Source organism: Hemicordylus capensis, chromosome 6 (genome assembly GCF_027244095.1).
Source record: "Hemicordylus capensis ecotype Gifberg chromosome 6, rHemCap1.1.pri, whole genome shotgun sequence".
In the NCBI taxonomy this organism is placed as follows: Eukaryota; Metazoa; Chordata; class Lepidosauria; order Squamata; family Cordylidae; genus Hemicordylus; species Hemicordylus capensis.
The window spans coordinates 152,966,949-152,992,219 of NC_069662.1; the positions used below are offsets into that span (position 1 = coordinate 152,966,949).

The window sequence follows — 25,271 nt, forward strand, 5'->3', positions numbered from 1 at the left end:
AAAGTCATAAGCCCAGCTAGAAATACAGGAAGATGATGTCTGAAGGACAGTGTCAAGTGAAATGTTTAGAATCAAATATTCACTAAGGATTACTTGACTGGATATCATGGCAGACTACTAAAAGTGTTCATTCTTTAAAAGTTCTTTTTTTCAGCAGCTGATTTTCTCAACAACAGTAAAAATTGATTTGCCAAATTTGTTTTTCTTTTACATTCCAGCTATTTAAAATCATCGCTGGGCATTTCAAAATTCAATCTCAAACAGTATTTCAGTTACCTGACAGTACACTTCAGCAAGAGGCATCATGCATGAACCACTGTTTCCCCCCAAATTAAGACATTCAAATTGCCCTGCATTGATTACAAAATTTTCAAGAAGCTGTACTGCATCTAAATCTTCTAACAGTACCTATGAACCATTAAGCAAGCAGCATTTCCCAACATCCGTTTTTAACAAAGAGAGCAACATCTGGTTAAAAACCTTTTGATTTAAAAAATGACCCCAATTCATCTAGGCAGATTCAGATTTTAAAAACATTAATTTAAATATAAGTATTTGCAAATCTCCACATGACAGACTCTTTTTAGAAGAGATATTTGTCCTTCCCTACACAGAAGAGAATCTAAAATATTCTCTTCTAAAATATAATACTCTTCTAAAATACTATATGCTGTAACAGACACCTGCATTGCCAAACACAAAGAATACATTTTGTGAAGAATTTTTATTCTTGTGCAATTTTATGCAAATTAAAATTGGCTGACATAGAATGCAACTTTACAGTCACATTATAATGTTGCATTTACCCAATTCCAAAAACTGTGCAACCAAAGTTGCACAACGATCTAGCCTTTGGAAATAATGGCCACTTCAGTGTTACAACTCCAATTGTACTATGTTTACAGATGAGCAAGCACATTACAATGTTATCGTCAAGTTGCGCACTATGTCAGTCACCAGTTAAAACCTTTATAAAGAATCAACTAAAGATTTCTTTAATCAGGCAGCAGCTGTAATTTTTACAATGCATTTTTAGTTTCAATGTTGAGAAATTGCTATGGCTTTGAAACTGGGGTTAAAAGGCTATTAGCTCATATTGAAAACAAACAATATTCATTCCCAGAAAGCAAATTTCCATAACAGTGGTGACAGCCCAAAAAACAGAAGGACTCTGCAAAGCAAAAATTGTAAGCAAAGGAGTTTGAGTAAGATTTAGAACAAAAGCAGAATGAAACCTGATCTAAGGGGTCTGACAACACAGACTAACTCTCAAGCTAGCTAAGAATGAGCACTGTTACCCTTTCAATAACTGGAAGCATGTCTTAAAAAATGATTATGAAATATACAGCCAAGGACAAATGCAAGTTTTCAGAGGAAATACAGTGTAAAGAACTGTCTTGAAATCAATACCAAATCAAAAACAAAAAGCGATGGACTCTGTCCGATCACAACTACTAATTCAAGATAATACTCTTTTCGGTATGTGGACATGAGCAAGGAACATTCTTCAAACATCTGAAGCAGTTTCCCTTGCCTGACTCTACCAGTCTATCAAAATTTTCACAGGTGTAGTTTCCATCATGTAAGCAGTCTGGGAAAGGTCCCCAGATGAAAAGTCACCTTGCAAGATTAGTCTGTGAATTGTGCTAGTTTCCTAGGACCAAATTCACATTAGACACAGGGTCTCCTTAAGCCAGCTCTACTATACAAAACTCTTCTACAGAAGTCTTCTCAGTTGTGGTTTTAAAGTTACCTTTTCCAAGGAAATTACATTTCCCTCATCTTGTATTTATTTTGCCAATTCCATGAACCTAAACAAGAACTATTTTAAAGAAACTGCTGAGTACAGGCCACATCTATTAATCTGATGGTGTTTTCTTAACCCTTCTCTTTCAGCACAATCAAAATGCTGTATCAAAGGAATGCTGTTTGTTTGCTTTTAACCTAACTAGAAACACTCAACTGAAACAAATGTGTGTAGTTCAACATTTATCTATCTTCCATTCTGGACTATTTATTAATATATTTTATTTTAATTATTTATTTTGGCACATTTTTATATCACTCCATATACAAATCTCTGGATGGTTTACAATTTGAAAACACGAACAATCAAAACATTAAATCAATTAAAACAGTTTAAAATATAAATAAAAGTAACTTTAAAACTTACGATTTTAAAGCTTGGACAATGTGGACAAAAGAACATATCTACCCTTGTGTTATTTGCTCAGTTCACATTTCATAGCATTGAGAGCGACTTCTAGTCTAGCTAGAGAGCCTTTTCAGTTCTTTTCAATGAAGAAAGAGAGAGAGAGCACAAACATGCAGAACAGATGCTGAAGTGATACAAGGCAAGTTCAGAGAACAAACCAGTCACATCAACATCTCTCATCAAACTTTTTACTTGTTACTATATTATTTGAAAAGCACCTATGAACTAAGTGCTATACAAAACACTCCAAGAGAGAGGCCCTGCCCAATGGGCTTACAAACTAGTTTAGACAAAAACTAAGAAGTTAAAGAACTGGAGAAGGCCCAGTACAATTAGACACTGTCAAAACCACAAATTAATATTAATTTAAGAACAAGAGGCAAGTTATTCACTTGCAAACTACTTGCAGTTTAGTTAGCTGGACATCATCATTCTGTTTTTCATTGTACTAATGATCTCTTGTGTATCTTCATGCACCAGCATGACTGCAAAAAATCATGCATTATTTGGGAAAGACACATGTCACATGCAAGCCCTTCCCCAGATCTTGCAAGAAGATATAACTAAAGCTGTAGAAGCAGCAAGCAAGCATACGCAAAGGGAAGGAGGGAGAAATGTAACAGGCAGGATCAATCTCTACTGGCCAGTTAACACATGACGTTTCTCCAGTGCTGAGAATGTGTTTGTGCAAAAACCATGTACTTCAGTGTGTGAAGACAACAGACCTATTCAGACATTACACTCTGTGTGTGTACACAGGTGTCTGTACACGTGTACAGGTCAGTGGTCCCTCTAATTCTTTTCATCTCTGAGCAGAATGAGTTTTGTTCTGGGTGGCAATATCAAGGCAGTGTGTGCGCACCTGCATTCAGAATAGGGCCTTCCTGATTCAACATGAGCACGATCTAAAATGAACTGAGCGGACACCCCAAGGTTTGTGAGTGCGCGCACATGCACATGCCTTAGAGGGAACAGTGGTGCAGGTGTTTGTGTGAATGTACGCCTCTAAGGCATACTTTCATTCATTTTAAAAATGAACCTTGGTAGAGGTCCCTCAAATGCAGGATACAGATAGCAAGTATACTGCTGTATGTGCGTTCAAGGTAATATATGAATAACTGTACATGCGTACACTGTACACAGACTGTATATGCATTGAACATAAAGTGTGAATAGGGCTAGCGTGAACATTTTGTCACAAATACACACACTAGGACATCAGTGTAAGAAAAACGTCATGTGTGAAGCAGCATTTTGGCGTTCCTTAAAATTTGCCCACAAGCCACTTCACTAGAAAGACAGCACAGCCTTTATCTTTGAAAAAAAGAGAGAGGCGTTACTTTGGTTACAATATAAAGGAAAAACTATCATCCTTTTAATTTTTAAGTAAATCCCTTCTCCAAGTTGCAAAAACAATTTGTGTCAAAATCAATTGCATATTTCAGCACCAAAAACAAAATCTTACAGGTTTAATGTAAGATATGAAATTAATTGAACAAGTCCTTGACAATATGATAGGTACATAAGGTGATTCAGAGGGGCTCATTTCTGGCAGTTTATGGATTCACCCTATTAGATTAGGTTTTCAAAACAAAAGAAATTACCTGTCCAGTATATCAGTGTCATGTTAAATATCCTATGAAAACCATATTAAATATGGATTAGTGAAACAATACAAAAACCAGTCAAAGAGACTTCCACATCTTAAACATTAACTACACTTGAAGCATGCAGAACTACCTGTACTGTAACCCTCTTATCATCATGCAAGATAAAGTCCACAATAAGTGTGTGATGAATCAAAACAAGTACACCTCACATTTTCTTCTATTTAATATTATCAAACTCCTTTATTGGCTTAAGAACTCAATATCTAAAGAGTAGATGGGTAGGGTACCCTTACAGTACCCATCATAAGTTCACTTATTTAGAAGCCCATTACATTTATTTCAATGAGATTTACACTCAAACCATGCAATTAACGTCAGTGAAGTTATTCTATAGCAAGCATTCAATACAAAAATAAGCACAGCAGCACACGCTATTAAGTGCACTGCGGACTGTGTTTTTATGGCATTTCAAGACACCTCTCCCTAGCCCTTAGTAAACCAAATGCATTGTTGAAAAATATAACAAAGACACGTTGTAAACACAATATCTTCCAATTGTGAAAGACCTTTATAATTTCTGAGAATCAAGATTCTGTTTCAAAAGCAGACCACAAGTTAAAAATACAAGATTATTAAGTATTTCAGCCTATCACTATGGCAGTAGTAACATAAGCAAGTATACAGAACTAATCTGCTAAGCAGCAGATGATTTCTTCCTTTGACATACACAAGTCTAATCCTCCTACAATGATCAGTCCTATCCATGATGAAAGCATGGCTTGCCTCCAACAATTCACATACTGGCAAGTCTACATGTACACTCAGTGGAAGATAAATGACGTATTCCACAAAATATGAATGCAAGATAAATAGAACTATAATTTTTTTGAATACAGTTACTGCACTACTTTTGGTAGCCTTTTCATTGTGCATGTTTTATATATTGTAAGTAGCATGCCTGAAGCCTACTTTTATACAAATGTAGCAGATATCTGGAATAGGAATGAATTCAAAACAAATTACTGATTTGCCTTTAAAAGGCAAGATAAAACCAAGGGCAATAAACCTCAAAGTTCAAGCAGCGATGTTACAAAATCTCCTCAAATAATCACCTATTATAGCAATAGCTGGTACTCTTATCTGCTTGCTTCTCTAGTGTTTAGTAACAAAGATGAGTTGTATTATGAAAAGAAAAACACCTCTTGGGCATATGTGCTTCTGAAAAAGACTCTCTTTATGTTTCAGAAAGTGTCAGAATGTGGAAGGAATGACTAAAAGCACAACACTTCCTTTTTTTGTCCATTTTACAAGGCTTCAAGAAGGGACGATCCAGCAAAATCTCCACCCCTGCTAACTGGGCAAGAGGCATCTTTCAAATGTGGTGATTCTCTTTATTTAGCAGCGGGAGAGCAACTGGGCATATCCACCCCCAGCCCAGTACCTCCAGTTAGGGATGTGCACAGAACCAGCAACAACCGGTTCGACGGCAGGGGGGGTACCTTTAAGGAGCAGGAAGGGTGCTCTTACACACACACCCCATCGTGTTTCCCTCGCTGGCGCTGTGCTTAAAAACGGTCTCGCAGGGCGGCAGCATACCTCCTTGTCGTCTTGGTGCGCATCAGACTAGGAAGTGCCCAGTGCATGAGCTTGACGTGCGCACACTCACCGGGCACTTCTGGTCCAACACGTACCGGGGCGGCAAGAAGGTATGCTGCCACCCCATGGGGCTGTTTTTAAGCACAGTGCTGGCGGGGGAAATGTGGCGGGGAGATAAGAGCACCCTTCCTGCTCCTTAAAGGTAACCCCCCCCCACCGTCAAACCATCAGACCTTTGAACTGGTTTGGAGGTCCGTAAAAGGGCCTCCAAATTGGTTCATGCACATCCCTACCTGTGAGCCCTTTGGGAACAGGGATTCAACTTATTTATGTATTTATTTTATTTCTCTATGTAAACCACTTTGGAAACTTGTTGAAAAGCCATATATAAACATTAGTTTTTGTTAAGGGGAAGTTTAGGAATTTACAAGTGTCTACATTAAAGAAAGTTGCCGGTTTGAATCCCAGCTGCTACTATATCAGGTAGCAGCAATATAGGAAGATGCTGCCTTGTAAAACATCTGCTTTCAGATAAAGATGCTTCAATTTCTATTTCTGTAGCTAAGTTTAGTTATATTGCTTTTAAAAGGTATAATGGGATATCATCCTAATTTTAAACTGTGTGTATGTATGTATACACACACACACACACACACACACACATTTTAATGCTTACTAGTTTTTATTCTCTGTTTGGTCAATGACTGTAAATAAAACTACTACTACTAGGAAGATGCTGAAAGGCATCATCTCATACTGCACAGGAGGAAGCAATGGTAAACCCCTCCTGTATTCTACCAAAGAAAACCACAGGACTCTGTGGGCGCCAGGAGTCGAAATCAACTCAATGACACACTTTACTTTTACCTTAAAACAGTTAATAGTTAATGGCGTAGAACAGAGCAAAGCTCCATGAAGCAGAGAAGTGGTTTTTTTCCACCATAATCAGAGCCCATCCTTGGACAGATGGATGTGTACCCAGCATGCCTCAGGCACAGACAGGATATTAATGCAGCAGATTTCCTTTCAGCAGTAGACGGAGCCCCAAAGCCCCAGTTCCTTTCCTGTCCTGCTTCAGGCAACAGCACATAGAGAGAGCTCATCAATCTGGTAGAATTCTAAACAACATTTTTTAAAAGTTTGCTATTCAATCTAATTGGCAGCTTGTGTGTTTGCTTTCACTTTTGTTTTCAGTGTCTCCCTCATGGACCAAGCACAAGCAGCCAAAGCCCTACTAGGGTCTATGTCAAGAGGGTCCCTCCTTGGAGGCCCCGATTCCCTCCTTATCGCAACTCATAGAACAATGGAAGCGGTCTCCCTCCGCCACTCCAACTGAAAGGGGCGCGATAGCTCCTACCTCTTCTGCCCTAGCAGATAATGCTGAGCCAGCCAAGAGCCACAAGAAGGCCAAAAGGAAAATTAAACACTTGCTGCCAGCCACTCCACAGCCACCTTCTAAGCTGCGAAAAAAGAACAAACTCCCGATCGCTCAGCTGAGCGGACGTCTCTTATTTCAAGTTGTGTGGCAGCAGCGGTGGCAGCAGCGTATCCCGTCACTGTGCCTACTTGCCCATGAGAGCGCGAAGACTAAAGCAGCTGAGACGGGCACTATTCTACCATCCACAATTGTACCATCTGGCTCCATCTTGGGGGAGGGGGAACTGGTAAACCTATTCTCCTCGCAGCCCAGCCAGCAATGCCAAAGGCACTTAGCAAGGGGCAGGAACCTGAAAGCAATCCAGCAGTCCCGATAACCGTGAGTAGCACCAGCACGGGACTTATCATCCAAACTAATCTTCCCATCTCAAAATATACCTCCTCTTGGTTAAAAGATTTTATTGTGAAAGAATTTTGCTCCCTCTTCCCTTCCATCCCTTCTGTCCCTCCTGCTATCCCTCCTCAGCACCCCAGGGGCCCTTGCAATCCCTTCCTTTCCTCTCCACCCCCCCCCCCCGACTCTAGCTCGGTCCGCATAGCCATTCCCATGGGGGAAAGGGGACACTTTATTCTTAGATTGTCCTGCCACCGCAAAAGCAGAACAGAGCCTTCTTCCTCCTTTTCCAAGGAGATTCCTCCAAAAAGACCCCCACCAAAGGGCAACTCCCCTACCCAGTCCTCCCCCAATCCATACCCTGTTCCTCAGAACCCAATTCCAGTAGCTCCTCCAGTCCATGGTCATTTCCATCTGCCATTTTAAGTAACGGAGCCATCTGCTGACTCATTTCTGTTTTTTAAAGAACTTGATTTTTTTCGGGGGGGGTAAAAAATCCAGCGTGGGGGGCTTGATGGATAGCTGGGGACCTAGAGCATGGAAGGGCACTTCCCCCACCCTCATTTCCCACATATTTTGCTCATTTTTTCACTCTTTCTTTGTGGCTAGGGAACCTAACCCCCTTCTATTCCCACAGCCCTAATGCCACATTATCCAGGGTTTCATTATCCACACACCCCGTCCCCATGGAACAGAACCACTGAGGATAACTGGGCTCTCCTGTATAATGTTTTAGATTAATATAAGGTATTGTCATTTTCATACTGGAAGAGACTGGACTAATTACCATGGGCTTTTCCAGAAACTTCTATTTCCTCCTTTTTAATTGCCCTCCGCCAGTCACAACATTGACTTTGCAACACCCCTCTCGACAATTATTTCTACAGTGGGCCCTTGGCAGGAAGGAAGCTGACTGAAATATGGTGTAATGTAGAAAGACTGGTGGATGCACATTACTCAGTTTCAAACTCTGAGGTCCCAAACAAGTGGCAAGTAGGATAAGTATTGTCTAATACAGTACTGACCTGCAACTACTTGCACAAGCCATTAGAGCAGGGCTGCACAACTTCAGCCCTCCTAGAGATGTTGGCCTACAATTCCCATAATCCCTGGCTATTGGCCACTGTGGCTGGGGATTATGGGAGCTGTACTACAAGAACAGCTGCAGGGAGGCAAAGTTGAGCAGACCTGAGAGCAAGGGATGACACAGAGAATCTACCTCCTTTCCACAAAATCTTGAGTTTAAGCCCACAGTGCATGACAGCAGAGTTCCTCCCATACCTCCCTCACAATCCAATGTTTTTAAAGCCAGGATTTCTATAAGGTTTTTCTTATTAAAAATAAATAAAACAACTGTATCCTTTAAATAGCTCTCTAGATCAGTGGTTCTTAATGTGAGGTTCACCAGATGTTGCTGAACTACAACTCCCAGCAATAAATTGTAGCTGGGGATGCTGGGAGTTGTAGTTCATCAATATCTGGTGGACCCCATGTTAAGAACAACCGTTCTAGATTACCGCTATTGTGTCCAGACAAACTGCAGTTTGTTTCCAACCAGCAGTTTTCTGTGCTGGATTTTCATTTGCTCCTGAAAATGGCTTACCTATCTCATTCTTTCATAGCTCCAGAAGGCTTTCTAATTTTCATTAACAAAACCAGTTATTTAACTACATCACCACATTGTTCTCACACACACCCCACTCTCCTTATCATAACCTGGCTAGTTTGTGTGGTTTATAACCATATTTAATCTCCATCTACTCAACATAAACCCAGCTATTTATGTGCACACTTTTTCCTATTATTACATTAACAAGTTTATCTCCTCCTGATATAGAGTTCTTATTAATTTGTGTTTACCTAAGGGGTTGTATCCAGAGAAAGTAATTGCTGACTAAGTGCCATGGAAATCAATGAGACAAGTTAGTGATAACTAGCCTAAGTCCTATTAATTTCAATGTGATTTAGTCATGACTGGTTTTTGAATACAGCTTACTGGGATTTAAATAAGTCACAATTAAACTTATCTCATGGATTTAAATGGTACTTAGTCGGGATTCACTTTCTTTGGATACAATGCAATGTTTTTAAAAGCCCCAATCCAATAAAATGGAGCTTGTAATATCAAACTTCTTTTATTCACAGGAATTTGGCTTTATAGTTTATAACAGCAGAGATGAACAATTTTGGTCTCCCAAAATCTAAATAACCTTTTTAGAGTCCATTCAAAATACAAGCATGTTTTCAGCTAGTTTTAATACTGAAGAAAATGTATCGAATTACATAAAGAGCCATCAAGTCACAAAACTATTTCAACTTTAATGGCGACTTGCACTAAAAGTAAACAAGGGACAGAAAATCTCTTCATTGCTTGTCTGATAATGGCTAAATCTGAAGGTATGTGCCTCAATCACTTCTTAACAGTCATTGATATGCATACATGTTAATATTATTTATTAACATTAATGAAATTTGGTGAATACTCAGACAGCATCAGCAACCAGCCAATAAGAAACAAAACAGCTTTCAGACTATTCAGTTACAGCAGATGAAATATAACTTTCATTTATATGGAAATGGAATATTAAAACTCGACCCAATGAAGATCCTGCAAATACCCTATAAGAAAGTTTATTTATTTATTGTCTATATACCACCCTTCCTAAAGTGGCTCAGGGAGGTTTACATTTTAAAAAAAAACAATTAAATTTTTTTAAAAAAATTTAAACCACATTAAAATTAAAACTAGATATTAAAAACCGGGCTAAAAAGATGCATCTTTAAGGCTCTGCTGAAGGCCTTACATGTTGCCAATTAATGCTCACTAAGATCAATTCTTTAAGATAATGCCTATAAAAGAGGAGAAGAGAACTTCAGTGCCTGAACTAATCCTTCAACCCAAGCACAGTCATTTTTAGAAACCGGGGATCATGCGAACTTTCAAAAACAAAGTTTTGTATATGTATTAATTGCCTTCAAATCAACATTCTGCACCTTCCCCTCTCCCTACTCAGCTATCAAAATGTGATCAGTGAATAAAATGCTTATTCTAGTCTTTGAAACGTATAGGCATTGCAAGAGTCCTTGTGCATTTTTAATGGAAGGGTGAGATAAAAAATATCTATAATAAATAAAATGAAAATCTGAAATAATTCAAATTCATTAAGAATAATTTTAGATATCAAACAAGTATCAAGCCAGATATAAAAGGGATATTTACAAGCATGGCATGATTCCTTAGGCCCTACAATCAGAGAGGCTATTTATTTATTTATTACCAAAGAAAAACTTACCTATGCAGGGATACACATGGCTCCTATCAAGTTTAAAACTGGTGGTTCCTACATATGGAGTGATGTCCTTTGCACAACTGCACATTGTAGAAAGCTCTGTGTGTTTAGATGGCACACCAGTCACAGAATCCACACAGGAATGCCCACTGTCAATTCTAACCAGGCACGAAAGCAAAACTGTTCCATGTCTTAACAGGAAAGTGGTGCTTCTGGCTAGCAGAAATTCTGAATTTATCTGAATTTTTACCCATATGAGCTTGTAGCCATCACAAAACCCTACAATACTGAATTCTATATGTTGATATTTTGTTGTGTTAAGTGCTTTCATTTGTTTTAAATGTCATTCCACCTGGCTGCAGCAAAGGGAAAGATCAGTAAGCCAGGCTCCCTTCATGGGCCTGAGACCAACTGTCATCTGGCTTCTCCCCTACAAGAGCTGAGCCCTTCTGTAGCCAACCAGCCACCATCCAGAGATGTCAATGGAAATTTTAAAAATTTAAATCTTTAATTAACATGATAACTCATAGACTGAAAAACAGGTTTATTAGAAACCTAATTTGTTAGAAATCTAATAAATTCACCTTCTGATTTCATGTGTCAGTGAATGGCACCTAAGGTATATGACACCAATATTTCCCCTGTTGAGAGAAGCAATTTATTTCCTTTGAGCCAAAAAAAATCCAACTGTATAGTGACCACCCACTATAAACTGAAAAAGGAGATGCAGCTTAGAATCCTTTTATATACAGTTCACAGAATTATTTGAAAACAACATATTTGCTTTATTTCAAGTAATCAGCATTTGTAACATGTTCTAGAAAATCCATAATGAGAGGGGGAAACAGTGGCAGAGAAAGCTGTTTCTCTGAGGCTAAGAGTGAACCAGGAAGTCTTAGCTTATAGCTGTGCCATTAAACCACTAGGTGACCTTAAGCAGACCACTATATCTCAGCTACCACCCCCTTATAGGGGAATAAAAATTATAGGGGAATAATAAATATCACCCCTTTCAGGGGAATAATAAAGATTGACTTGCCTTACAGGGATATCTGAGAATATATGTGAAGGGGAAAACATTGTTAACAGTAATATTAACAGAAGTGTAGAGTGGCAACATCCTTTGGAGAAAAAGTGAATGTATCACTGGGAACAAGAAGTTCATTGAAACACTACAGGCTCTTTGGAACTAATTACTGGCTGTCTTCCCTTACACTAATTACTCCAGTTACCTCATTTGTTTATGAAATACACACCTTGGAGCAAGAGCACATGTCAACATCTCTGCAATCAAACACCACTCTTATACTCTCAGGTCATTTTGAAGGAGAAAAGTCTCACTTTCACTTACGGCAGCTAATTCGAAAGCATTTGTTTTGCATAATATGTACTGAAATGTTACAGGCTGGGGCAGACACACCCCTTTTCATCTTTCTTCTTATCAGGCATCCACTTATTCCCATTCAAACAAAACCGTGCATACAAGTGTCAATTACAGAGATTAAGTGTAGCCCATTGAACCAAAACTACCAAGTCACTAAAATGTGTATTGTTGTTTTATTTAAAACATAAGATGCAGTTGGCAACGAGAAAGCACAATAAGCAACACTAATTTAAAAAAAAAAAAAACCCAAGGAGAGCAACACAAAAATTATTACATCTCACGATCCCTTTTATATATTCTACAGTGCACATCCTCAGTCACCCCAAACTCCTTCCAACACCCCCCAGCACAATATCCCTTCGTCGCCCAAAGCAGGTCCCTTTCCATGCTGGCCCCCCGCTTTTTCTCCCCAACTCCTGTGCTGGGGAAAGACGGGGGGGATAGGCGGGCGCCATCCTGAAGCAAGCGGTCGCTCCCCCGTCCTCCCCCGCGGCTGAGAGCAGGAATCTCCCTGCCGGCGGCAAGAGGACGGGGCCAAAGAAGGCTCCCTCAGGCCCCGAGACTCACCTCTGGCGTCCGACGAAGAGGCGGAGGAGGGAACTGCTCCTGAGCCTAGAGAGCGAAAGCAAGGCGGAGAGCGGGGGGTCGGCGACAAGGATACGCCGAGCGGAAGGCTCCGTTGACAGACGAAATAGACGCGGCAAGTGGCGGCACGGCGACGGTAAGGTCTCCCTCCTTCTCAGACCCGGAGCCGGAACGCACCAAAACCGCTAGCCCCAGAGCCCCTCCAGCCCACTTCCGGTTTGGGCCGGAAACCCCTCTCCGCAGTCGTCCCGCAACCATAGAGTTCTAGAGTAAGGCGCCGCCAGTACTTCGCAGGGAGCGAGGAGGCAGTTCGTGACGCGCGTGACCAGAGGGCGCCGCGCAGACCTCGCGAGCCACAGGAGGGTTCCCCCTCCCCGCACTGCACACCTCGCCCCCCAGTTGCACGGACGTGCATTAAGGCCCTGGAATTCTGCAGGGCTTCTCGTCTCCCCAGATGTTGTTGGACTACAACTCCCATCAGCCTCAGTCGTTGTGGCTGAGGCTGATGGGAGTTGTAAAAAACATCTGGGGATACAGGCTTGAGAACCCCTGCCGGCGTAAAAGGATTCCACTTAGTGATCAACAGGTTAACCCAGAAGCAAGGTCTGTCTTGCTGCTAAGTTCATCACAGCCTCATCCGCTTGGGCAGCTTTTACTTGGACGCCTCTGCCACGGAATTCAAAGCGATTCCACTACTTCTACGAATATTTATATGCCGCTTTTCAACAAAAGTTCCCAAAGCGGTTTACATAGATAGATAGATAGATAGATAGATAGATAGATATGGGTCCCTGTCCTCAAAGGGCTCACAATATAAAAAGAAACGTAAGATAAAAACACATAAGATAGACGCCAGCAATGGCCCCTGGAGGGACGCTATGCTGGATTTGGATAGGGCCAGCTGCTCTCTTGCTAAATTCGCTCTCAAGTTGAGTGGGCACAGGAGATATATTCCCCTAGTAACTGACGTTTTCTGGCACCTCAAAGCCTACTGTTGTTGATAGGAATAATCGTATATTTAAAATAATACATTTAATAAAAATAAAATAATAATAATGAGGAGGAGGAGGAAAAGGCCATGCCACCACTGCCTGACTTGGTGGCATAGTCGCAGAGTTTTTTTGTAGAGCCACCAGTACCGCAACGGCACAGTCTGAGATTGCTGCACACTCACCTGCAGTTCTTCTGTGTGTGTGAGTGGCTTTATCCTCTAAGGGGCATATCTTGAAGTGTGCGCACTGTAAGATATTCCCCTTAGGGGATGGATCCCTCTGGGAAGAGCAGAAGGTTCCAAGTTCCGTCCTTGGCATCTCCAAAATAGGGCTGAGAGAGATTCCTGCCTGCAACCTTGGAGAAGCCTCTGCCAGTCTGTGCAGACAATACTGAATGAGATGTATCTATGGTCTGACTCAGTATATGGCAGCTTCTTATGTTCCTATGAGCGGGTTCACAGTGCCCTTTGCTTCAGGCAGCAACCAGGCTTGCGACACCCCAAGCAACTGAAGATGACATTTCATACACCCCTCACTTTGAGCACCATTGGGCCTTGATTCTATGAAGTCTTTAAAGCGCCATACATCTAATCTTTTGTACGTCTGCTGCAATCCTTAACAGCACAACCCTTCTTTCTTGTGATACAAACTCGTCGGTGTCGGTAGCTTTGTTTGTTCATTAGAAGGAGAGAGAGAGAAACCAGAAATAAAACAATACATTTACTGGGGCCAACTAAAATATATGAAAACAGTGAGCTGCTTTCGAGTTCTCAAAAGCTGCAAAAGAATCCTGGATAACTCAGAAGTTTTCTTACTGTTTTGTGTGAATGTATTTTCCCCCCAGACTGCAAGCAAGGGGTCCTAAACCCCTATTGGTCAGCGCCCCGCCCAAGCTTCGTCCCCATTGGCTACCCACTCTTCGCTCTCTAGTAGCCTCCCTCTCCTTTCCAATCTTGCTCCTGGGCTGATCTAACCACCGCTCTTCCCCCAATGGGCCCGCCCCTTTCGATCCCCTCATTCTCCTCGCTCCATCCTTAAGCCCCTCCCCTGACTGTTCCTCCCTCTCTTCATTGGACCAGAGAACCGCCAGTGGGCGTACCTCCATGCGCGATTGGCCGAGACTTACCGTGGTCTTTCCGCGGTGGTGCGATCGGCCCACGCGGTGACGCGTGTGGCAAGGCCGCCCGCCATTGGCGGAGCGTGGAGGGGGCGGGGTGAGGAGCGATGTGGCGCGCGGCGCGGCGGCTGGCGGCGTCTTGGCCGTCCGTGGCTGACGCTGTGAGGGGCATCGGCGAGGCTCCTATTTTCTTCTCAGTTTGTCACGCGTGGCCGCGGTTTCGTTCTCTTTACGCCCGGGCCCTGCCGCCAGTATCGTTCTTCGTAAGGGAAACGTCGCTGCGGCCTGGAGACCGAAAGCGGTAAGAGCCCCGAGGGCATCTGGGAGGAAAAGGGTCAGCGGCCTCAAAGTGGGAGGAGAAGACGAACAACCCTTTTTCCTCAGAGCCCCGCTGGCTCCAGCCAAAGAAAGGCCTTCTAGTCCAGGGGCCGCCAACCTGTGGGCGCTCCAGATGTTGCTGAACTACAACTCCCATCACCCCAGCTACACTCGATTGTGGGGGGAGGGTGACGGGAATTGTAGTCCATTAACTGCTGGAGCGCCGCTGGTTGGGGGTCCCGGCGTCGAGTCCATCATCCTCTTGACAGCAGAGACCATCCCGGCGCTTTCTGGGAAAGACGGGAGCAGGACGGCAGCTTTCTCTTCTGACCGGTCCCGTCTCTGGCTGTTTTCCGCGGTAGACTTGCTCTGTACACGGAGGCTTGTTTGCTTGCTTGTTGCTTAAAGTTGCTGCTTCTTAGATACGCCATTGTTTAATTAAGATTGAGATGTTCGGGTGAATTGCCTTTCACCTGATGATCCCACTGCGACTTTCATAAATGAAGTAGAAGTGGGGTACAAAGAGGTGGCCAAATTTGCAGAGGATACCAAACTATTTAGGGTAGTGAAATCCAAAACAGGTTGTGAGGAGCTCCAAAAAGGATTTCTCCAAACTGGGGGAGTGGCCAAAAAATGACAGATGCAGTTCAATGTTGGCAAGTGTAAAGTGATGTATATTGGGGCAAAAAAACACCCCAACTTCACACTTACACTGATGGGGTATGAGCTGTTGGTGACTGACCAGGAGAGGGATCTTGGGGTTGTGGTGGGCAGCCTGTTGAAAGTGTCGGTTCAATGTGTGGCAGCTGTGAAAAAGGCCAATTCCATGCTAGGGATCATTAGGAAAGGAACTGAAAATAAAACTGTTAATATTATAATGCACTTATACAAAACTATGATACTACCACACTTGGAGTACTGTGTACAATTTTGGTCACCACATCTAAAGGAGGACATTGCAGAACTGGAAAAGGTGCAAAAGAGGACAACCAAGATGATCAGGGGCCTAGAGCACCTTCCTTGTGAGGCAAGGCTACAACACCTGGGGTTTTTTAGTTTAGAAAAAAGACTGGGGGAACAATATAGAGGTCTATAAAACCATGCATGGTGTGGAGAAAGTGGATAGAGATAATTTTTTCTCCCTCTCACATAACTATAGAACCATGGGTCATCCCATGAAATTGATTGCCAAAAAATTTAGTCCAACAAACACAAGTACTTTTTCACACAATGCATAATCAACTTGTGGAATTCTCTACCACAAAATGTAGTGTTGGCTACTAGTTTAGATGGCTTTAAGAGGCATTTGGATAACTTCATGAAGGAGAGGTCTATCAACGGCTACTAGTCAGGTGGCTATAGGCCACCTCCAGCCTCAGAAGCAGGATGCCTCTGAATACCAGTTGCAGGGGAGTAACAGCAGGAGAGAAGGGATGCCTGCAGCTCCTGCCTATAGGCTTCCAGAGGCATCTGGTGGGCCACTGTGTGAAATAGGATGCTGGACTAGATGGGCCTGATCGAGCAGGGCTGTTTTTATGACTAGGGAGAGCAGTTAGGATCGGAGTGTGTATAAGGGTGGGGAGAAAGACAGACAATAACTTGGTAGCAGAAGATCTGCCCTGTAGCAGTTGCGGCAGTGCCAAAGACCAGCAGGTTTAACCACGAAGAAGAAGAATTATTTTATACACTGCTCTTCAACCAAAGTTCTCAAAGCGGTTTACATAGAAAAATAGATATTACATAAATAAGATGGTTGCCTGACCCCAAAGGGCTTACAATCTAAAAAGAAACATAAGATGGATACCAGCAACAGCCACTTGAGGCAAGGTGTGCTGGGGCTGGACCTGCAGTTGAAATTAAGCTTACTGGGGGAAAAATATTTTATGCTGTGTTATAACAAATTATAAACATTAGAAGCAATATAGCCTACGGAAGGTGAAATTAAAGGTAGCCAGACGTATAAGTATCAACTCTTCCACAATCTGGGGGCAGCTATAGAGAAGGCTCTGTCCTGTGTTTTCAGTCTTTTTCTTTAGATGTTGGCACTTCTTGCAGAGTCTCAAAGATCTATTAAGGTGGACAGAGTTAGTCTGGAAGAGGGTTTTATAGATAATCAACAGCACCTTGCATATTTGCACCTGGAGGCATATTAGGTTCTATTAAAGCTCCTTCCAATACGGGCATAATGCTCTCTAGGCCAAATGTGTGAATAAAACTAAGGGAAATCTGGCTCTGTAGAATGTGTGAACCATTTGTGACATGTTTGTTTCCATCCTCTTCCTCTGATCCAGAAGGATCTCTCCTTGAGGTATTCATGTAAAATAATACGTTGCTGCTGCATCAACCCCTTCTGGCAGGTGCCTTTGCTCTAGAGCAGGACTCCAGAGCAAAAATAACATTTTCAAAAAGCAGTTTCTGCCTCAAGTACGAGGATATATCGGATAGCCTCCCTTCTTTAAGGATGCTCCCTGGTGCAGAGGCTATACTGCAGAACATTCAGAAGTGAAATACTTCAGGACACATCAACTTGAGCAGTAAAGCATTGCTTTTTGAAATGTAGATATGCATGGAACTTCTGGTACTGTGGCTTGCAGGTGTCATTTACAGTTTTCTTCTAGTTACGTTTTTAGGTGTATAGCAGTGTGGTTTTTTTGTTGTTGTTTGGCCTATAGGTAGTAAACAGCGGGTTGCTGCTGCTTTTAATAGTCTTCGTGTGTTTTTAACAGAAACCTGACCCATCAAAATATAGCAGGTGAATCCTTTTAGTTTATTATTAGTTTATTTCCAGGTCAAGAAAAGCTTTGCCTACAGAACTTGTTGGTCTGCTGCTAAAAGCATAGACTTGAGGCTGGTTTTTAAAAAAGTTGCAACCTTATTTCAGCCAGCACCACAAGCAAGGGCAGGGATGCAAATGTGGGTGAGATGTGGGACTTGGGACTCGAGGAAATATTGTTTGGGGGCTGAGCCACCAGAAGTAGCACATGGTGAATGGAAGCTTATGTGGTTGGTGATTTTCTGGTCTGTTGAAAGTATTTGGAATGCAATGGAGAAATGAAGAAAAGGAGCAAGAGAGCCATTAACATTTAGGATTATAGGGCACTGGAAAGTGCCTGAAACCAGTCCATAAATGCAGAAGATGATCTCATTAATAGCAACCAACTGTTGCTCTGGACAGAGTCCTGTTAATAAAAATGTATAAAATGGCTTCAGAAAATGGAAGCAATAAAAGCTAAAACAAGTAGACACAGGCGAAAACATTAGCTAAGGGCCAAAGTTGGCATTAACTGTAATCAGAAATTATCTGTGGATTTCAGCTGAAAACTACCTTGAAGGAAGAGGAGTCCTGAGGATAGCTTACATAATTCTCTGTTGCTGCAGGTATGATACGTACGTGTTTACCCTAGTTAACATCCACATTCAGTTGATCCTCTTATAGAAATGCTTAATTCTGAATGCAACTGAAAACACTAAGCAGGATATTTAAGAGTTGTGGTATAGTTCACTAAACATCTACTCTGTTGTGTGTATAGGCTGAGTGATCCATTCTCTCTGATCTGTGCTTCTGTTCGGAAGATTAATACTGCAACTATGCCTGAAATAAACACAAGTGATCTGGATGAGCAGCAGGTACAACTGCTGGCAGAAATGTGCATCCTTATTGATGAAAACGACAACAAAATTGGTGCAGATACAAAGAAAAATTGTCATCTGAATGAAAACATTGACAAAGGTAATTTTTAAAAAATGCTTCAGATCTGTTGCGTGTGAGGTGCTTCTGCCTGACTTGAGGACTTTCACCTTGCCCTACTGTGTAAAGCAAATCTCCGTTCTCCAGGCATTTGCAATCTCATGTTAAAAGAAGATACAGTTAGTAAAAGGGTAAAGAGAGCTGGAGGAAATGGAATAGAGCAGCAAGGAGAATGTGGATGAACAGCCTAGACTTGTACAAGATGAGCTGGAGTTACTGGAGGTGGAGTTAATATGCTTTGCAATGCCACCTAATTGTCACAGAGCAACTTCCTAGGCTGCTATTCCATTTAGCCTTGTCTACATACTTTTGCTCAGATATGTGAGGTTTTTGAGACCTCTGAATTTGAAAACTTGTTGAATTTCCAGAAATGTGTCTCCTGTTCTTTTCATTTGCATAAAATTTTTCTTAGAAAACATTTCCTTGCAAATTTTTCTTGAGGTCTTGAATAGATCGTGATCTAACTTAAAATGTTTTATTGATATATTCACTGTTGTTTTTAATCATATTAATTTCCCATGCTGTGTCTGTTTTTCAAGTAGTTGAACTGAAATATTTGATACAGGAGCTGGGAATCAACAAAGACACTTATACTGAAAAAAATTCAGAGTTTTATTCAAAGAATTTTTGTTGGAATACTCAGTACATTAATAAAACATAGGTCTCTTGTATAGTTTCTTAAGAATAATTGTCTGAAAAACTTTACTTGCAACACTGGAATTGCCAAGGTTGCCCGATACCGCATTGGCATACATTCATTGTTACTAACTAATTTTATGAAACAGTGAATTTTTAGAAATGGGAAATTTCCCACCAAAATATAAAGTATGGGGAAGTGTTCCAGTTTGGAAAATCTTCTGCAGAAGACTTACAACCCCACATCTGTGCTTCTGCTTTGCACACAAAGTTAGACTATGATGGCTTTAGATGTTCAGCCCAAAAAGCAATAGAATAGGTATGATGAGTCATCACTTTTCTGTTGTCACTTGCAGGCCTCATACAGAGAGAGGGGGAAAGAACTATCCCCTCTGTCAAGTTGGCACATTCTCTCTTGCAGGACAAAACAACTATTTTGGTGCAAGGCATATGTGCACTCTTGCCCTGTTTGGTTAGACCAGAAGCAGCAACTGAAACTGCAAGTCACTAGCACTCTTTGTTGTCAGAGAGTTGATGTAATGTTATGGCTAAAACTGAGCTTCCAGTTCGGATTTTTTTGGTTCAACTCTTGCTTCTGCTGTGAATTCACTAGGTAGCTTTAGCAATCTGCTGTTTTCAGCATCAGCTCCACAGCTGCAATATGGGGATAATTATTACCTTTCAAGGTTGTTATAAGGATGATAACAAAGGTGAAGTGCTTTGTATAAGTGCTCAAAAGTGCTATACAGATGATTGCTAAGTGTTACTACTGTCTCCTGCATGGCTTTTGTGAACATCTGAAGCTTCTCTGTGGGAAATAACCTGTGGTGATGACCAGAAATGTTGCTCTAACTAGGTCTTCATAGGGTTTCATCCTTGGGTTTTTTAAAGGTGTAAGGGTAAAATTTACACATAGCTTATATTTTATTGCCTGTATGGGAAGGAGAAAACATGGTGGGACAGTCTGTTCTTGAGTTGAGGCTTTGAGTCTCAGATTTGAGGAACAGTTTATCCAAAAAACTGGTCAGGGATTTCATCCAGGGGGTAGGAAATACTTCCTGTTCCGGGGTTAATGAAAACATTAGCTTGTCACTTGCTTGAGTACATAACCTATGAGAAATGGCCCTCTGTATTCAAAATAACGAGCAGAAAGCTTCCCTGTAGAAGGTGCTTCACAGTTTTTCAGAAGTCATATTTTGTACCAGTATGTTATACTCTGCCCATCATCTCTAGTTATAAGCACATATTGAAGTTTGTTTGGCCCCTACAAAGCTCTCCAAAAGAGTTGTAAGAGGAAACCCAAACAAATACTTACCTCAAAACACATACACTTGGGCCTAAAAGAAATTCACACTGTTTAGATAATGCTACTAGATAGAAGGGGTTTTCTTTTCGGGGTTTGCAGCTTTGCTCAACTTTGACTTAGAATTAAAGTCTGGTGTTACCTGGAACAAGTAATAACATCTGCCTTTCTGATTTCAGTTGAATCTTTCAAAATCTTGTTGCCTTCGTGTATGTTCTAGGATTACTGCATCGTGCTTTCAGTGTCTTTCTGTTCAACACGGAGAACAAACTGCTATTGCAGCAGAGATCAGATGCCAAAATAACTTTCCCAGGTTGGTTTGTCATTGTGATCTTGTTTGAATTGTGCGCCATAGAACCTGAGCAATTAGCTACCACTGTACTCTACTGTACTGCTGCTGTTTTGGATTCTGCTGCTGTTTCATTGGTTAATGAATGGTTGGCTTTTAACATTAGTCGTATTCATACTTCAATTAGTAGATTGTTTTAATTTGTGAACGGCTATGGAATTTCCAAACCAATGGTGTGTGCATGTTCACGCTCTTTCTCCCTATTTTAGATGAAGTTGTTTGTGTCCTCAAACACTGCATTTTTATGGGTAGCGGGTGGGAACATTACGAACTATCCAGCTTTGGGCATATATTTATTTATCTATTTATTACATTTCTATCCCGCTCTTCCTCCAAGGAGCTCAGAGTGGTGTACATGGTTATTTTTATCCTCACAACAGTCCTGTGAGGTAGGTTGTATATTGGATGCTCTGCTAGTTAAGTAGTCTCTTAGCTTATTTAACTCTCTTAAAATGAACATAAACCTGGGTAACAGTAGTATTACTTTCTTGAAAGATCCCTAGTGTGGCTTTATGGTCATGTTTACCTCTTAGATTGCTTTGGTCAGTAGCAGCAGAAGAATAAGAAACAGGCAAAGATTTCCTAATACACTGTATACTCTGGATGTTCTAAATTTTTAATTGCTGCTCAGATTTTTTAATTACTGTAACTTCTGAATGTTTTAAATTTTTTAATTCTTGTTTTAATAGTTGGTTTTGTTTGTCTTAGTTTCTGTGAACCACCTGGAGCCTTTGGAGTCAGGCAGTATATAAATTAATTAAATATACCAGAGACCTGTTCTAACTTGAAACATGGTCATCATGTTGTCCTTGCTCTAGTCAAACATACTTTTTGTTAGCCAACAAATGTATATATGGGGTAGGAATATACGTGAGAGAGAATTGAAACACACCATTACAGGTAGTCCCCTTTTGTTCTTGGATTGAATTCAAATAAATGCAGATATTCAAAAGGCTCTTAGGGGCATAATGCTGGAAATGTTGTCATGCTGATGCTTAATATTGAAGGGATTCTGTTGCTTGGAATACATTCAACAGTCAGTCCAATATAAGTTTGATAAAGAATGCAGACATGAAATTGCAGTTGGTGTTAACAAAAATCTGTTTAAAAGGTGAGCCACTTCAGGAGTCGTATAGCTTGAAATTGTGAAGGGTATTCTTAAAATTTAATCTGCAAACCTTCTCCACAGACTGTTTTACCAATAGCTGTTGTAGTCATCCCTTAAGCACCCCACTGGAACTTGAAGAAAACAATGCAATTGGTGTTAGAAGAGCTGCACAGAGGCGAATGAAAGCGGAGTTGGGAATTCCACTGGAACAGGTAAATAAAGTTCGTCATTCAGAATGACTTCCCCAGGGGAAAGTAGTTGGACAGCATCTCTAGTTGTATTTCCAGTCCTAATTACTAATCAGAGCTACAGTACTTATTTAGAAACTTTTAGCCCGCCTTATTCCCCAAAGCTTAACAGGGGACAACTAATACACAATATCTTTGTCGTCATTCCATACAGCTATGATTTTTCAATAGACAGAATAACCATCTCTGCTTAGATAGTTTGGCCTGACAGAGGGAAACTTGAGTTGAGTCTGGGGACCATGCAGAAAAGATCTACCAAGAGCAGAAATACCTGGTTTCTAGGCTCAACCCATTATACTTAAAGTGCTCAGTTAATCAGGACACATTACAGATGTATAGGTTATAATCTGCCCCGCAACAAGTCCGAGAACCAAAGCAAACAATTATCAACTCCTGTGTTGGACCTCTGTTAAGGGTATAGGTTTTTCCTCAGGGTTGGAAAGGTATTTCAGACTTGTTGGCACCAGCATTGAATTGCTATGTGCCTGAGTGACGAGCCTCAAAGCGTTTTCCAACATTAGTTTTTCCCAATAGAACTATTTCAGAACGCTTGATCATAGAAGAAAAGGAAATGGTGCCAATAGAGAGCAACTACCTCTCTCTGTCTACTTAACCCTTTGTTTCTCTTCCCTTAATCTCCTAGGGTGGTGCTGGCCTTGAAGGGTTCACAAGATGTTTTCATGGATGTATTTGTGTCCAGGACAAGGCTGGGGCAATAGGCCCTCTTTCTTGTTTAGTTGTGGGTATTTGAAGCCAAGCCCATGTAATAAGCAGTGGTCCCTCTAATTTTTTTCATCTCTTTGCGGAATGAATTTTGTTCTTGGCGGCAGTATCAAGGCAGTGTATGTGCACATGCATTCAGAGTGGGGTCTTCCTGATTTAACCTGAGCGTGATTGAAAATGAACTGAACAAACATCCAAAAACTTGTGAGCATGCCTTAGAGGGAACAGGGGTAAGAGGAGGAAAACTTGATCAACACCTGACCTGAAATTAGGAAGGATATGTTCTTCTTAAATCCTCCCATACAGGCTTTTTTCAAGGAAACACTGACCTGGGTCCGAAGTACTCTTTGCGCAAGTGTAAGGCACAATTTTCCTCCTACCGCATTGTATGCTGTTTCAGAATATCTCAGGAGGTAGGGTGAGAGCCTTGTGTTGGTTCTTCAGACCCATGCCCTTGATTATACAAAAATACTATTATGAACCAAGTAAAGTAGTTAAAGCAAAAGGAAAGTGCCATGACTATAAACCTGGGTCTAGGGACCCAAGTTTGAGAAATCCTGCTATAATTATTCAGAGAATAGGTTTGTATATAAATGTGTCCAAAACTTCTTTGGTGGGGAGGGGTGAAAATTACTAAGGCTACATTGGAGAACTTTAGTTATCAGTTGTTTTTGGTTGTAGGTCACTCCAGAAGAAATCTTCTACCTAACCCGAATTCACTACAAGGCCAAGTCAAATGGAATCTGGGGTGAACACGAAATAGATTACATCCTTTTTGTGCAGAAGAACGTGATGCTCAATCCAGACCCCAATGAAATCAAAAGCTACTGTTATGTGACACAGGAAGAACTGCAGGAACTCCTGGAAAAGGCATCCCGGAATGAACTTAAGATTACTCCCTGGTTCAAACTGATTGCAGAGACTTTTCTTTTTAAGTGGTGGGATAACTTGAATAACCTGAAGAGATTTGTTGATCATGATAAGATATACAGAATGTAAAAAAACCAATCCTCATCTAATAACATAAAACAGTAGCCTTATTTTTGTAGTACTGAGAAATGACTCATATGAAGTATCACTTGTAGAGTTGATTGCAACATAGATGTTGAAATAAGGAAGAGGTCCCCTGATGGTCAAGAAAGTTTACCTAGAGAGCTTGTCATTAAGGCTTGAACCTCCTCTTACTTGCACATCTGAGATGTTTGGATTGCTAACAAACTGTCAACAGGAATGCTTTTATTACACACAACCACTGAGACCTGAACTTTGAATACTGATTGGGTCGCCTGTGTTGTACTCTCTTCCACCACCACCCATTCAGTCATACACATTAGTTCCTTGGGCAGCACTACATGTCACTATTTGAAAATGTGGGGATGTTGGGCAGTTATGGTATAAGAAAAGTCAATTATTCAGCCAGAAATTGTGCTGTGTGTGGATGAACTCTGGTGAGTATTTGGAGTAGATCTTGTATCTCGGGCCTAAAGACTACCCTAATTCATACTGAAGTTCTGTTGGGGATTGTGGGAGGTGATCGCGGTGTGATGTACTTCCTTCTCTAACCATCCCCTGCCTCCCCCAGGCAAGAAACATTTCATCCCTTCCTTAACTGGTAGATGATGAAATTAAAGTACACTTGGATGTGACATGCTCTAATAGTTCTGTAAGAGTAAGTTTTTGTATTAGGATAACTACTTCTGATATTTTAACTGCAAAAAGGCAAAAAAACTAAATCAGGAAGGAACTCATTCAAATTCTAAATGTGCCTTGCTTGTGTGAGTTAACATGCTGTAAGAAAGAAAAACTGTAAAAGTACTGCTGAGTAGTTATTCCAGAGTACTTTGAAGTGTGTCAACCTCTTCCTTTTCAGATAAGTTAAATCAATCTCTGAATCAAGTGTGGTTTAATTGCAGAATTGGGCATTCTGTTGTGATTTTTGGAAATTGGTGTGTTTCAGTCATTACTAGTCTTGTGATTTTGCAAGTTAAAGCTTTTAAAGTGTAATGGGGTAGGGGATTTCACAAATGTATTACTTGACCAGAAATTAAAAGTGAAAATGTTTGTGCTGCTTCCTTTAATTTTCAAAACCTGTTACTTTTGCAAAAATTACTATTCCACAGGCTTGCATTTTTCCCCTTTTGGGAAAATAGAAAAATCTGGCTCAAAGAACTTCAGAACCAGTTCTGTATATGTAAAAGGTTCTTTGACTTTTTTGCACAGCAGCTGTTTTGTCATGTGATAAGCCCCTCATTGGAACAAAAGGGGATTTTATAAACAA

The 25,271-nt window shown here is 41.1% G+C and overlaps 2 protein-coding genes across 4 annotated transcripts in view; one reads left to right on the forward strand and one right to left on the reverse strand.

Annotated features, from left to right (window-relative positions):
- The window catches only part of WDR37 (WD repeat domain 37), a 60,466-nt gene extending 47,784 nt beyond the window's left edge, over window positions 1-12,682 (reverse strand). Inside the window, exons 1-2 of one of the 2 annotated variants that reach the window (XM_053262817.1) lie at window positions 12,434-12,682; window positions 3,820-3,851 (exon numbers count right to left, since the gene is read on the reverse strand). The gene's annotated coding sequence lies outside the window, so the exon portion shown is untranslated. The remainder of the gene's footprint in view (window positions 1-3,819; window positions 3,852-12,433) is intronic. The other variant, XM_053262816.1, reaches the window with a different exon arrangement.
- A 1,932-nt stretch (window positions 12,683-14,614) lies between these two features.
- Window positions 14,615-25,054, forward strand: IDI1 (isopentenyl-diphosphate delta isomerase 1). Of its 2 annotated transcripts, XM_053265104.1 has the most exons (6): window positions 14,724-14,861; window positions 18,193-18,256; window positions 18,409-18,608; window positions 20,786-20,878; window positions 22,104-22,234; window positions 23,675-25,054. In XM_053265104.1, the coding sequence occupies exons 3-6, from the start codon at window positions 18,467-18,469 to the stop codon at window positions 23,990-23,992; spliced, it is 684 nt and encodes a 227-aa protein (XP_053121079.1). In that variant the 5' UTR covers window positions 14,724-14,861; window positions 18,193-18,256; window positions 18,409-18,466; the 3' UTR covers window positions 23,993-25,054. The 2 variants fall into 2 exon arrangements, with proteins under 2 accessions (XP_053121078.1, XP_053121079.1); XM_053265103.1 differs by lacking the exon at window positions 18,193-18,256 and having other exon boundaries at window positions 14,615-14,861.
- The last annotated feature ends 217 nt before the right edge of the window (window positions 25,055-25,271 follow it).

Excerpts from the sequence above, each read along its gene's own strand:
- IDI1 (XM_053265103.1), top strand. The coding sequence starts at position 14,668 with ATGTGGCGCGCGGCGCGGCGGCTGGCGGCGTCTTGGCCGTCCGTGGCT. Across the intron at positions 18,609-20,785 it reads GAATGAAAACATTGACAAAG|GATTACTGCATCGTGCTTTC; the intron begins GTAATTTTTAAA and ends TGTATGTTCTAG. Across the intron at positions 22,235-23,674 it reads TGGGAATTCCACTGGAACAG|GTCACTCCAGAAGAAATCTT; the intron begins GTAAATAAAGTT and ends TTTTGGTTGTAG.